This window comes from Pararge aegeria, chromosome 3 (genome assembly GCF_905163445.1).
Source record: "Pararge aegeria chromosome 3, ilParAegt1.1, whole genome shotgun sequence".
NCBI classification, from domain to species: domain Eukaryota; kingdom Metazoa; phylum Arthropoda; class Insecta; order Lepidoptera; family Nymphalidae; genus Pararge; species Pararge aegeria.
Genome location: NC_053182.1, coordinates 10,600,992 through 10,614,051, shown reverse-complemented (window position 1 = coordinate 10,614,051; position 13,060 = coordinate 10,600,992). Strand labels below are relative to the sequence as shown.

The 13,060-nt window shown below is 36.6% G+C and overlaps 1 protein-coding gene across 6 annotated transcripts in view; it reads left to right on the top strand.

Annotated features, from left to right (window-relative positions):
- LOC120636011 (tensin-1) overlaps positions 1-9,609 on the top strand; it is a 169,885-nt gene extending 160,276 nt beyond the window's left edge. For all 6 annotated transcript variants that reach the window (XM_039907244.1, XM_039907254.1, XM_039907235.1 and 3 more), the window contains 10 exons: positions 706-996; positions 1,985-2,110; positions 2,556-2,682; positions 3,209-3,351; positions 3,794-3,969; positions 4,810-5,065; positions 5,994-6,150; positions 6,618-6,790; positions 7,843-7,957; positions 8,384-9,609. In XM_039907244.1, the coding sequence (XP_039763178.1) occupies positions 706-996; positions 1,985-2,110; positions 2,556-2,682; positions 3,209-3,351; positions 3,794-3,969; positions 4,810-5,065; positions 5,994-6,150; positions 6,618-6,790; positions 7,843-7,957; positions 8,384-8,422 (1,603 nt within the window). In that variant the 3' untranslated portion in view covers positions 8,423-9,609. The remainder of the gene's footprint in view (positions 1-705; positions 997-1,984; positions 2,111-2,555; positions 2,683-3,208; positions 3,352-3,793; positions 3,970-4,809; positions 5,066-5,993; positions 6,151-6,617; positions 6,791-7,842; positions 7,958-8,383) is intronic.
- The last annotated feature ends 3,451 nt before the right edge of the window (positions 9,610-13,060 follow it).

The window sequence follows — 13,060 nt, the reverse complement described above, 5'->3', positions numbered from 1 at the left end:
AAGTTGGTGTGGCGGCGAAGGAGTGTCATTGCGTCGCCATCGTGACCCAAACAAGTTACTATTTTAAGATAAACGGGGCCATAAACGGCTTGTTTGATCGTAGATTGTATTAGCAGTGACGCAGACCACATAAGCGCACTTTGTCCAAGTACTTTCTACTAAACGACTCTTTATAGGCCGCCCCGGACTCTCCATTGATAGACATGAGATGTTTATGTTACAAAACATTCGCTTAACGTTACTCGTAGCATAATTAATTATTGATAAGCGTGGGCGACTCGGAAGCTTCTATAAATGTATATGAACAATTAATTCAAGGTCTAAACATAAGACATACCAACCTATTTATCGATATACCTACCTATATTGTTAACTATTTTAGTTTTACAAGTATTTTATAAACTAATTGACTCGAAATCTTTGTGTATTATCTAAGCAACTAAGGGACTAACCAATTATTTGAATAGTAAAAGAATACTTTCGATAAACTGATTCCGAAAATCATCTTTTTAATTGAGAATAGAGAGTTTGTTGTAAAAAACTCACTCACTTTTGTCTATTTATTAAAGCTCTATAGTAGAGCAGGAAAGTAAAGAATTATGCATACCTAATACGCTATTCTGTGTTCGCTGTACAAAAGCCAATGTATTTGAAGTGTATAACAGCAAAAAAACATAATACTCAATCGAAAACTTTTATGTACAGATGGCTGAATGGTGACGCGGAATGGATAGAAAGGCCGCCTAGCAGCGCTAGGAAAACTGCAACCGAAAACGGCACATGGCGATCTAATAGTACTTTAGGATGGCACGAAACTTCACGGGCTAGAGAACCACGGAGATCGGAGGGCAACGTTGATACAACTTCAGGTCTTACATGGCTACAAAGACAACAGCAGAAACTAAGAGAGAGGAAAGAGGCAAGGGAGAGGGTCGCTCGACTGCCGCTCGAGTGGGACGCTCCTTCCCGACACGTGCGCAGATCAGCTAGCCACCGGTAAATAAACTTTTTTGTTATGCTTAGTTATTCTTCGATTGTGCCGAGCGCCGACCATATCGCGAACTTCCGAGAGAAGTTTTATACCAGTGATGTCTTAACTTTACGAGTATATCTGGATTAGCTGACATTCAACGAGTCGCAGGCAGCCGCTGCACCCAAGCGGCACATAACCGTAGTTTTAGAATTCCCTGCAAAATACTTATGTCCAGCAGTAGGCGACCATTTACATGATGATGACAATAATATGTGGATAGTGTGAAATAATTGCACCTATATATTTTATTAAGGCAGTTGCTATAGAATTAGTGACTTCTTAATACAACAGTGATAGTAGACAACTATTGCATTTTTTATAAATTTAAAACGCATAATATACAAATTTTCGGAACCGACAGGATTTGAACCTGCGACTGCGACCTGCGCTTTAACCAATTAAGCTACGGCTCTCCTTTCGTCAATGCCGACATTTGTATATGCCTTTTATATTATAGCGGCATCTAGTAGGAAACATTGCAGTTTCGATCTACTTTTTTCGAAAGTCCATATAACAATGAGACACGTTTGAAACAAGAGATGACACATTGCTTTTTAACACGCTTTTATTACCTTCATTTATTACTTGAATATACCAATATTGAAGCAGATCTCATGACAACAGATTTCTCAAAACAACATAACTGATTTTTCATGTAAATGTCCTCGCACTTGCAAAAAATACAATCTTTCTTTTTTCTTTCGGTGATAATACTGTTAAAGTTTTGATTTAAAAACTTATAAATAATGATTTTTAATTCTGTCGGGACAGCTGGTTATTTAAGAAGACGTATAGAAGAAGAAGAATACTAAGTATATATTTTTCTTAATTGGCAATTAAACTGACATGTCTCGCAGTGCATTTAGTCTTAACCCTAGCAATTTCAACAGAAGCGGGGTTTTTGTGTTTACTTTATTGTGTACTTATGTTTCTACTTATATCGCATTTTAGTGTGGATGGTTACACCAGTGACACAACAGCGTTTGCTGATGACGATGACGACTTCAGTGTACCTCTACACGTCAACACACGCACCCCTCTCAGGACTGACAGTATCAGTCCTCAAGCTCCAGACAGGTATAATTTCACATTTAACATACCTTAAATTTTAATAACTTTTTAAATAATCAGATGAAAGCATAAATATTACAAATCAAAAATCGTTATCATAATGAAAAATTTAGTATAAAACTCCATTGCTTCGTCCTATATAATTTTACGCCATTAGAACAATACAATTTTCAGGGAATATGTGAAGAAGATAGCACTACTTTTGTTTGTTGTCACTTTAGTTTAGTTAAGACAATCGGTACCATCAGTGGCGTGCACAGTGTTCTCTACCAGGGTAGGCATGCAGCAGGAAGATGATATGAAATGGAAAAATCTTCCTCCTATTCGAGTTAAACAAAAATATTGAGGGTAGGCAGTTCTTCTGTTTGGAGTGAACGCCTTGAATTGATATAACTTTTAGATTGTCAGCTGTGTTATTATTGATTTGCTTATCTATTTTCACGTTTGATAGGACCTCATCTAAGAAATTCATGTATGAAAAGATGACGATGCGTGAGTGGAGTGCAAACAGCACGCCGACCAGCACACAAGCGCCTGGTTTATTGTCTCTTGCGGAGCCTAACAACAACGACACCATTGTAAGTTACGTTTTTAGTATTTTTAAATAATAGCATGGATTGTGATCAGAAATTAGACAAAACCATTCTCAGTGCATGAATACAATACATTGATCTATTTAAAATGGCTCTGAAACTTTGCTTACTTGCACAATCATAATATTAACATTATACATAGACTGATACACGTAGGTCGAAATAGAAACTGCCAGTCGTAGGTCTTTTGTAGGGGATTTAAGTTGCCTGTCGTATGAAATGTAAATGAGATCGCCACCATCCGCCGGTCCTTCGGGGTTCTGACTAAGTGCTCTACACAGAGTATTTCAGTTTCGCAACTCGTTGAGCGTTAGCCAAACCTCATTGGTAAGCTCAACCTAATCTATGAAAATGGCTCTTTTCGTCACCCACTGAATTTACTCAAGCATTTTTATTACTCCGATGTTGTAGCATGTAGCAACCATGTTTAGCCATCAGAAATTAATGAGAACTTTCAACGAAACGATGATACATTTTATAACTTATAGTTATGTACTAATTAAATTCTCAGATCCGAGAACGGTCAGAGAGTTGGTCTCGCACCGAGTCCCGGGCAGGCACGCCTGCTTTTCCGACGCATCCTCGCACACCTTACCCGCCAACGCCGACCCCTTCACTGACAGCCAGACCACCACGATCACCGACGGTCACAAGGTCAGTAATTTTTCGATTCCCACAGCTGCGGAATGTTTGTGTGATGAACATGAATGTTTTTCAGTGTCAAGGTATTATAAGTATTTATGTATGTTATATTAATAAAAAAAATTATCAGCTATCTTAGTTTAATTAACACAAGCTACGCTTACTTTGGAGCTGGATGGCGATGTGTATATTGTCGTAGTGTATTTATTCAATCATTTATTATTAATATCCAAAGCAATTTATGCCCAAAGGTACAATATTCACATTCTACGGGTTTATTTAGTACGATAATAGATTTGTTTTTCGAAGTATTTATATAATTTAAAACCAAACCACTTACATAGGTAAAATCTGCACGATTGCGTTTCAGTAGATTATTAAAATCTGCGGGAGCAGTAGGAACAATGCTAAAGCCTACTTCTTAATATTAACTAACAAAAAAATATTCAAACAGAAAAGAACGCGAAGGCAGTCCCGAATCGGAATACCGCACGTACAACGGCAGCACCGGATCGCGGCGCTCCAGCGTCAGCGGGGGCGCAGAACCGCAGCACGTAGCTCCCGATCGCGTGCGATTCGCTCGGGACACCAGCCATTATTGGTACAAGCCAAACATCTCTCGTGACGACGGTTTGTGTTTTATGCTATAGTTATATACTTTAGTTCGCGATGAAGTTTTTACTTGACCATGTAACACCATGTCGATCTATTGCTCTGTGAAAAACAAAAACAAATCTATCCTAATCTATGTGCTATTCCATCAGCTAAATTCTATCCAGATTCGTTCAGCCTTTTTAGCGTGATTGAGTACCTATTTAACAAACATTAATTCAAATGTGTTGTGCTATCCTAGCCAGAATCTTCGAAAAAAAATCAGCACTATCGCTATACTCTCTTGATTTGTATTTATATCTTTGTAACTACTTTTTGTTTCTTTGGTGTACAATAAAAGTGTATTCATTCATTCATTCATTCACTATTTATCATAGCACCAAAAAATACATAGTTTAATTTAGTGTGGTGTTCTTCAGTGGAAATCAAAAATAGTTAATTGCATTGCATTGGAAAAAAATATGTACGAATTAAAAGTGTATCTTTATATCTCACTTTGACATTTTAATTGTCTTAAAGAATCATCTAATCTAAATCTGGCCTCCATTCTAATTGTATAATTATAAATGCTAAGGAGTTTGTTTGTTTACTTGAACGCGATTATCACAGGAACCACTGGTCCGATTTTAAAAAATATTTCAGTGTTGGATAGCCCATTTATCGAGGAAGGCTGTAGGCTATATATTTAAGCTAAAAAAAAAAGACTGCAACAGCTGCCATATGTCTTTCTTTTAAGGTTGACTTATACGCGGACGAAGTCGCGAGGGACCCCTAGTAATAGTATAATGGGTCTGTGAACGATAACGGTAACGATAATAGATTTTCGATTCCTGAATTATAAAAACTGTGTTCCTACAGCGGTGACAGCAGTACAACAATTGGATGAGGGCGCTTTCATAGTTCGCGATTCGAACTCATTCCCGGGTGCCTTTGGCCTGGCGGTGCGAGCTGGTGGGGCGGGCGGAGTACGACACTTCCTCATCGAGCCAACTGCAAGAGGAGTCCGCCTGCGTGGATGTCCCGATGAACCAGTCTTTAGCTCCCTTTCTGCTCTTGTCTACCAGCACACTGTCACGCCTCTTGCTCTGCCCGTGCCATTGAAACTGCCTGAGAGGTAAGGGTTACCGTCACATTTCCAAAAAAGAAAACTCCCATTGGACTATTAAGAACTTTTCTTTAGCTCCTTACAAAAAATAGTTTTTTGGAGTTGTTATGTTTCCTACTCCATCGGTTACAGCAATTGCAATTTTGCATACACAATTCTGAGGTCAAAAATATATTCTACGCATAGTCTAGCATGAAATGTATATACATATTTAAAACGCATATAAAAGTGTCGGAACCGACAGGATTGCAATCATGGCCTGAGCGATTTAAATTTATAAATTTGATATTTACTCGCAAGTGCGGGTAATCTCGCTTTGATAAAAGTTATTATGACATCCTCTCATAAAGTCTTATTATTTTCATGAAAACGGTTCGAAAACCCTGTTTTCTATTAAATCAATCCCTCGAGCCTACGAAATGCAGATTAGTTTTTAGCCATTCTTGTACTTTATATGGAAACACTTTCTTGATATTGGACCACCGACTTATACAAAGTGTAAATGAAAACCGAAATAATACTTCAGAGGTTTTAGAGGTATATTATTTACTGTCTCCGAGACTTATCTGTGAAACCGGAACGCTAATAGTTTTGTGTACCTGTTTGCTTTAGTACTGAAAGAAATCAGATATAGCACTAACGCCACATGCAAAAGTAAAATCAAGTGACTCCAGTCACTTTATTAGGTACGCGTCGCGTAGCGTAGTTACTACGAGTATGCACGTGTTTCACTCTTATCTTCAACAGGGTTGTCATAAGTAAACTCTTAGAATGTTTTTAATTCGTTCGTATCGAAAAATAAAAATGCTCCTTATGAAAAATACTTATGCATATTATTTCTTAATTTTGTTACACGTTGTATAATTAATTGCCTTTGTTACGAAGTTCTTCTACTGTTTATACGCTGTAGACTCATTTTTCACGTCTCTATCGATAGAGACCCCTGGATTGGTGGTAGTGCGAGTGCGGCCGCGCGTGCTTTGCTGGCGACAGGAGCAGCGTGTAATGTGCTACTGCTGGGCTCCGAGAACACCGAAGCACTAACTGGTCCTGCTGCTGTTAAACGAGCCGTCCAGAACATTCTTCAGAAAAAGGTACTTAGTAAATGTGGAGATATACTCTACTGATAAGCTCTACTGCAAATATTAGCTTATTTGAAGTAGAGCTTATAGTGACAGAACTAGTCGCCTCAGGTTGAAGGATATAGGGCGCCGTGTTCCTTACATGCCCTGCGAAGTGTTGTATGTTTACAGGCGTAGTTTTCCACCTTGGTCCAGGATCAGCTGGGCCATTTGCTTGGTGCGTCTATTATTAAAAAAAAACTCTTAACAGATTCTGGATCATGTTTGTATCATGCATATTTGTTTTGTTTTTTTCGATCTCTCTGTAATTAGTCCGTTTAACCAAAACAAGATTTGTTACGTTAGGAGGTCGAAGGTTATATTTAGAGACTGCTTACATGGTCTTCTTGTCTAGTATTACTTGGTTTTGGAGTTGTTGCATACCTCCTTTGTAGCTTTAGTGTTACACTTAACTATCTATTTTACATTCGTATCACCAGGCAGCAGCCCATGTAGTTCACTTCAAAGTATTCGGCGGAGGTATCACGCTAACGGATGCAACACGTAAGCTGTTCTTCCGAAGACACTACCCAGCTTCAGGCGTATCCTACGCGGGCCTCGATCCTGATGAGCGAAGATATACCTACCTCGAAAACGGCACTCAGCATGAAAAGTAAGTTATTTTTAACCTAATAAAGTAAAACAACGGGTAGGTACATAACTGATTGATTGGTATAGTGGTTGGCATGCTAAAATACGGATCACTACGCTCTGGGTTCGATTATCGGGTCGGGTGCCAAATTGGCACCATAGGTATCGGGCATTTCTGTTACTAAATTCTTAGTTACGTAATTTTACTAAAAATATCGATTAAACACGAAGAGATGCCTGAATTTAAAATCGATATTTATTAAATATTTATAACGTATAAAAATTAATTCTTGTTCTATTTATATTTGGTAGGTACGTTTCTTTCGTGGAAACTTTTACTTCCCTTTCTCGGTCTATTAATGTTAAGAAAAATATATGGTGATAAGATTTCAGTTTGGTACATCTTCTTCAAATCTTTACCAAAGTAGTTATACCTATAGTTATGTACCTTCCTATAACTATGTTTAATTTAAAAGTTTTAGTTCCAATTTTAACGCTTACTGCTAAGTGTTACTTATCTCGTAACTATATACCTATCCTTCTGTTTTGTTGTTTTATATTAGTTATTGTAACTCGATAGTTTGTAAAATGTTAAATATTCAAAATTTAAATAGATACTCTACTTATTACTACTCTGTAAAATAACATCGGGAACAGCGTGCGAACCACGACTCTATCGGGCGGTCACTGACCCGACTACGCGACGTTGTCGAATCACATGTATTTGGTTTCACAGTGTAATTTCACTATACAGAAATAACATGGTAATACATTTTTTTTTGCATGAAATAAATTAATATTGAATTCGTATATAACAAAAGTTTTTTTAATTATAGAAACTACAAGGCCGAGAGCTTTCCGTTTTTTTTTTAATTTAACCCTGTATAAAATATATATTTATATGCACCAATTACCTCTCTTCTTTTGTATGTAAATTGTATGCATTGTATGAATATATTAATTACAATTTTGCTTAATCATGTGGTTGTACTATTGTACCTAATTTTAAAATAACTTTTATTTAAGTTTATGCATTCATACATAATTTATGTCATATCTCGTTTGTTTCCGCAGACGTATATTTGCATTCGTGGCTCGAGCATCTTCAGGGGCAGATAATCAGTGTCAGGTGTTCGCTGAGCTGGAACCAGAACAGCCTGCTACTGCTATCGTCAACTTTGTCAACAAGGTTGGTTTAATATGAAAACTAGCTATGATATATATATTTCTCAATTATAAATTTAGTTTTGACGACCTCTCTAGCGCAGTAGTAAGTGCTGTGTGAATTTAAGTGATATCGGGTCCGATTCACGGCAGGGACAGTTTATAAATGTATTAAATTCGGAATTTTCTCTGGTCTGGTCGGGTGGGACGCTTCGGCTGCAGCTAGTTACCGACAAAGACGTGCGGCCAATTGGTTCAGCGTTCCGGTATGATTCTGCGTAGACACCGATTGTGGTTCCATACCCTATAAAACTTAACCCGTTACCATCTTCGAGTGGGTCACTTACTACAACACAAGCTACGCTTACTTTGGGGCTAGATGGCTATGTGTATATTGCCGTAGTATATTTATTTATATAACTTACTAAAGTGTTACATTTTATTGTTACAGGCTCTCCTCGGGAACTCTCAAAAAAGGGATATTATCTGAAACGTTTATTTTAAACGTTTTCTTAACATACCTAGCTTCATTCGCTTTAGTGGACTAACAATACTCACTTATAAGTGTAAAACACAAAAATTATTCATCGGCTACATGAATAAAAATCGTAATATTGGTTTTGTCTATTATTATTCCACTAAGTATATCTACTTATAAAAAATATAATATATTATGTGAAATGGTGAAAACGGTTTTTGTTCTTTATATAAACTTAGTTTTAAAAATAAGTTATTTTCAAAGATTTACTAGTACGCTTCACATTCACCAAGTACAATGTACTATTATAATTTTAATTTAATAACAATGAAATATATATTATTATTAATTTAGTGTAGAGAAGGAACTAACTAGTCTCATTATTATATTAATATAGAGTCATGTGTGCCTAACATTAGGTATTACGTCATTAATAATGTAATATTTAAGAAATTACTTTACACTAAAAGGACCTACAGCATACTGGATAGATATAAATTATATGATTAATATAAAGCCCTAGATCGACACAAAGATTTTGTCTCACTCAAGCACAGGCATTTTGCCGAAAAGTACAACGAAAGAACAGAAAATTATTAAATTATTCATTGGTATGTGGCCATCGATAGATAAGCTTTTTATTATATTAAGATCGTCCACATAAAAAAAATTAAATATTATCTACATCAAATCATACCGCGTGGTCTGCACGCTAGGGTACAAACTGACAGGCTGACAACCGAAACGACTGATTTCGCGCGGTCAACTGAGGTCAAATCATTCTGATTTAGCCAATCGGACTGATTTTGTGATCCCATTTTTTTATCCAAAAAAACAATATTTGACACAATCGATTTCCTTTATTATTTAATCAATTAAAATTTCAAGGCAGCTTTTTAAGAGCTACTTAATAAAAATCATTATAACTGTTGATAGATATGACGAAAAACACCACGACTAGCATAGAATTTTAAATTTGAGTTGTAATAAGCTTGGAAAATGAAATATGTGCTGCGCATATTTCAACTAAAAGCTGTATAAAATAAAATGCCTTACCAGTGATCTAATAATGATATGAATAAATATGATAACTTAATTGTTAAAGTGTACCCAGTTAATATAGATTAAATATACTTTATTTGTAAGGAATAACTGTTGTCAAATGTATTTATTGGTTAAAATAAATCATTTAAACTATTTTTTTGTTCATTTATATTGTTATTTTTTATTCATTATTTAAGAATCTTAAGAACTTTTCCTCGTAATAATAAATAAGTATACCAAATACTTATCTATTTATTACGAAGAGGAAAAATTTGATTTTATGTTGATATTTAATCGATGGACTCTGGATGAAGCCGATTTTAAGAATGATTTCACCATTACAAAGCTTTTCTATCCAGAAGTAGCACAGCTCTTAGTTAATTTCAGTAATAATAAGACTCCAGCCTGAAATAATTGTATTTATAAACAAAACCAGAAGAAAACTTGCTAAGAATTGCTCGGTCCGCGTGCGTGCCGCTGACTAAATGATTTGTCTTACTAACTAAATGAAATACCTACAATGCACTAAACAATTTGGTCGAAAACGTTAAATGTACTAAAAAAAATCTCGCCCAGTAGATTTAAAATAAATAGCCGTCAGCACGTTCTTTGGTTGCTTTGCTTAAGACATACTGAAAAATTAATATGTCGCAGATTCAAATTAAAGTTGTTATTATTAACAACGCCATCTAGTTATCTATTGGCGAATCAGGTTTTGTAGTATTAATTAATTGAATCATTCAATTTACTTAATTATTATAACCTGGATGTAGTTGGTGCAGCATCACCATGACATGACGTGATCAGGTGATCAGTGGTCATATTCGAGAGTGGGGTTGGTCCCGCCAGGCAGTTGAGTTGTAAGCTCTGTATGGGATGGTCGGTAGTCACAACGCCACACCAAACCTGTACTTCGCAATATAGTTCTATAGAGTACCTTTTTGTCTATCAAGTGTTAAGATCGATATTTGTGTTAATGGCTGAGCGTTAGTGACTACAGTGTGCAATAAACCTTGTTATCAGTTTCTCGTGTTTTATATACCCGAGTTGAGGGTCAACTATATTATCAGATCATGATGAAGAACATGCACACAATATTGAGCCACGCATCGGCCTCTGACATCAGAAGTGTGGATCACCTCTGGCTACAGATAAGAATAATAATGTATTGAGTGGTTTACCGGACTTAGAAAATCAAGAGATGATTATGTTAATTTAGGCGATTAGGCTGCGCTACACTCAGATTATATCGCTGCCCGTATGCAAGCCTGAATATGAAAATAAATATCCACAGGCCCATACTCCAGTGTAGATCTTTGTATGTCTGAGAAGCCTCTCCAGGGTGGCGCGCTTATGATTGCTTTAAGTAAGGCGATGCAAGGAACTACTTGCAGTTTCCGACGCTGGGATTACTTGGGACTAGTTTGAGGACGCTATTCTATAGAAACTCGACAGTAACGATTTGATAATCTCTTTCATGAACTGGCTTTTACCGCTAACATCAGCTTGCGTAACAAGTAACAACAAGAATAAAAGGAGTTTCCATTTTTAAAATGAAAACAAAGCAATAACAAAGAACTACCCTCGGCTTCTGAGAATAAACGATTTACATCTACGTAGAAAGATTTTCACTGCAAGAGATTCGGTTTGGAGAGAGACAACACATATCGAATCAGTGCTGGTCAGCTGGCGGCAGTTTCGGAGCAGTGGTGCCTATGCGGCGTCGCGTGAAAATTTGCGAGATTCGCCCGGGTACCGGTTTATTAAATCAATCAGATCAGTCGTTGTTATGATTCTGGTGCCGAATGCTCTCTCATCAAAGAAAGTTTTTGTGCCAATGCAGTTAACAACTGAGAATTTAGGTAGGTTTTGAGAGTTAACTGATAGGTTACTATTAAGTATATCAAGGTTAAAGACTCGCGCGGTGGTATGTGAATTGTCGGGTTGGCTGGAATAGTAATAAAAATGATATCGATAGGTATAAGGATACCAAACACTAAAAAATGTGTGTATAGGCTGCTGTTTAAGTGTTCTGCTGTTATAGGTAGCTGTTAGATGTGAGGACTAAGTCATAAGAACAACAATGAGCGCTGTCCGGTCTAACTAGTGTTAAGCCAATGTGTGGTTGTGAAATGAGATGAATGTCAGGAATAGATAAGCGGGTGCGTTATCATATAACCTCTGTGACCAGTATGATCCAATGGTACAATGGTTGCAGCTCTGTGCACTATTTGTATCTTTACACTGAAAACTGAGCAGAATGAACTTAGTTATAGATGCACTTGTGACATATAGCTAGAGAGCTAGTGGAAATTTTTATTTCATTGGGAGTGACTGGTTAAGAATAGTAAGTGTTAGTGTAATCTGATGTGAGAGATACTGAGGCAAGTACTGGTAACTGAACTCGCTCTTGAAATGTTCAGGGCGCGATGGGGCTAGTAGCACAGTGGCGGGGACCCGAGTCATGTATTGTCCTTGTAGCCGCACACTCTAGATGAAGAGTTGTTCGCAACACATGTGGTGATAAAATGTAATGAAAAGTTTAGTGGCTACTGAAGCCAGGCGAGCGATAACTGTTTTCCTTTTGTTTTGTCGAGACTAGAATACAATAGTGTTGAATAGGTGTTCGTACATAACTATTTATATAAAATTGTATATTTGTATATTCGTCAACAAAACCACAGAGAGAGGTAAGAAAGGGATACCAAATCCTTAAATTTAAATAGGAATTTAAGGAGAGTTATTATTTTCGCTTTAGAGCCTTTCAGAAAAATTGAAACGATGGGCAACTGGTATACGTACAGTTTGGTGCGGTTTTTGTACATACTGCATAGGCACCTGTATCTCTAGGTACGTCTTTAAACATATGAATTAATAAAGTTCCCTCTGAATAGCGATAATATTAACGCACCTCCAAATCGACCATAACATTAGTTTCTCGTTTTCCTTTATATAGGTAACATCAATTAATTTCGATATTTTGATAATTCTCTCTAATTATTTGTTAAAAAAAACCCAGTGTCGCCTTTATTACTATCAAATTATATTATTATGTCAAATGAAAGTATCGAAAATACGATAACCTTACTTCAAAATGTAGTAAATAACCGAACGATTTATTAAAACTTTGTTGCGTTCAATGAACGACATAAAGAAATAACAAAACCTTACCTTAGTTGGGATACAATTTATTGAAGATAATCAAGTTAAGTTTTTACATACTTAATGAAGAACAGCGTAAAATTTATAAAATATCCTACCAGCCATAGATATAAAATAGTTAAAAAATATCATGAATCAATTATTTTATGAATAAAAAACAATTAACTGTGGTTTTACGTAATCCGTAGTCTGTGGTCAGGTCCTTTGAGACATCGCTTTTTGTGCCGTCAGTCTTCTGAACGACGGCCGAATCGTAAATGTCCATAGTCATCAAAAGAATCATCTGCTCTTGCCGCCCGGCTTCTCAATACTCCATATTCGCGGTAACGATGTCTTGGAATGTCTTCCTCTTCCTCCGTGAGGGACAAGCCTCGCAAACGTGCTGCCTCGGAACATCGCATCGCGATCACTAGCGCCATAGTTAGCGCTAATGCAACTATTGTA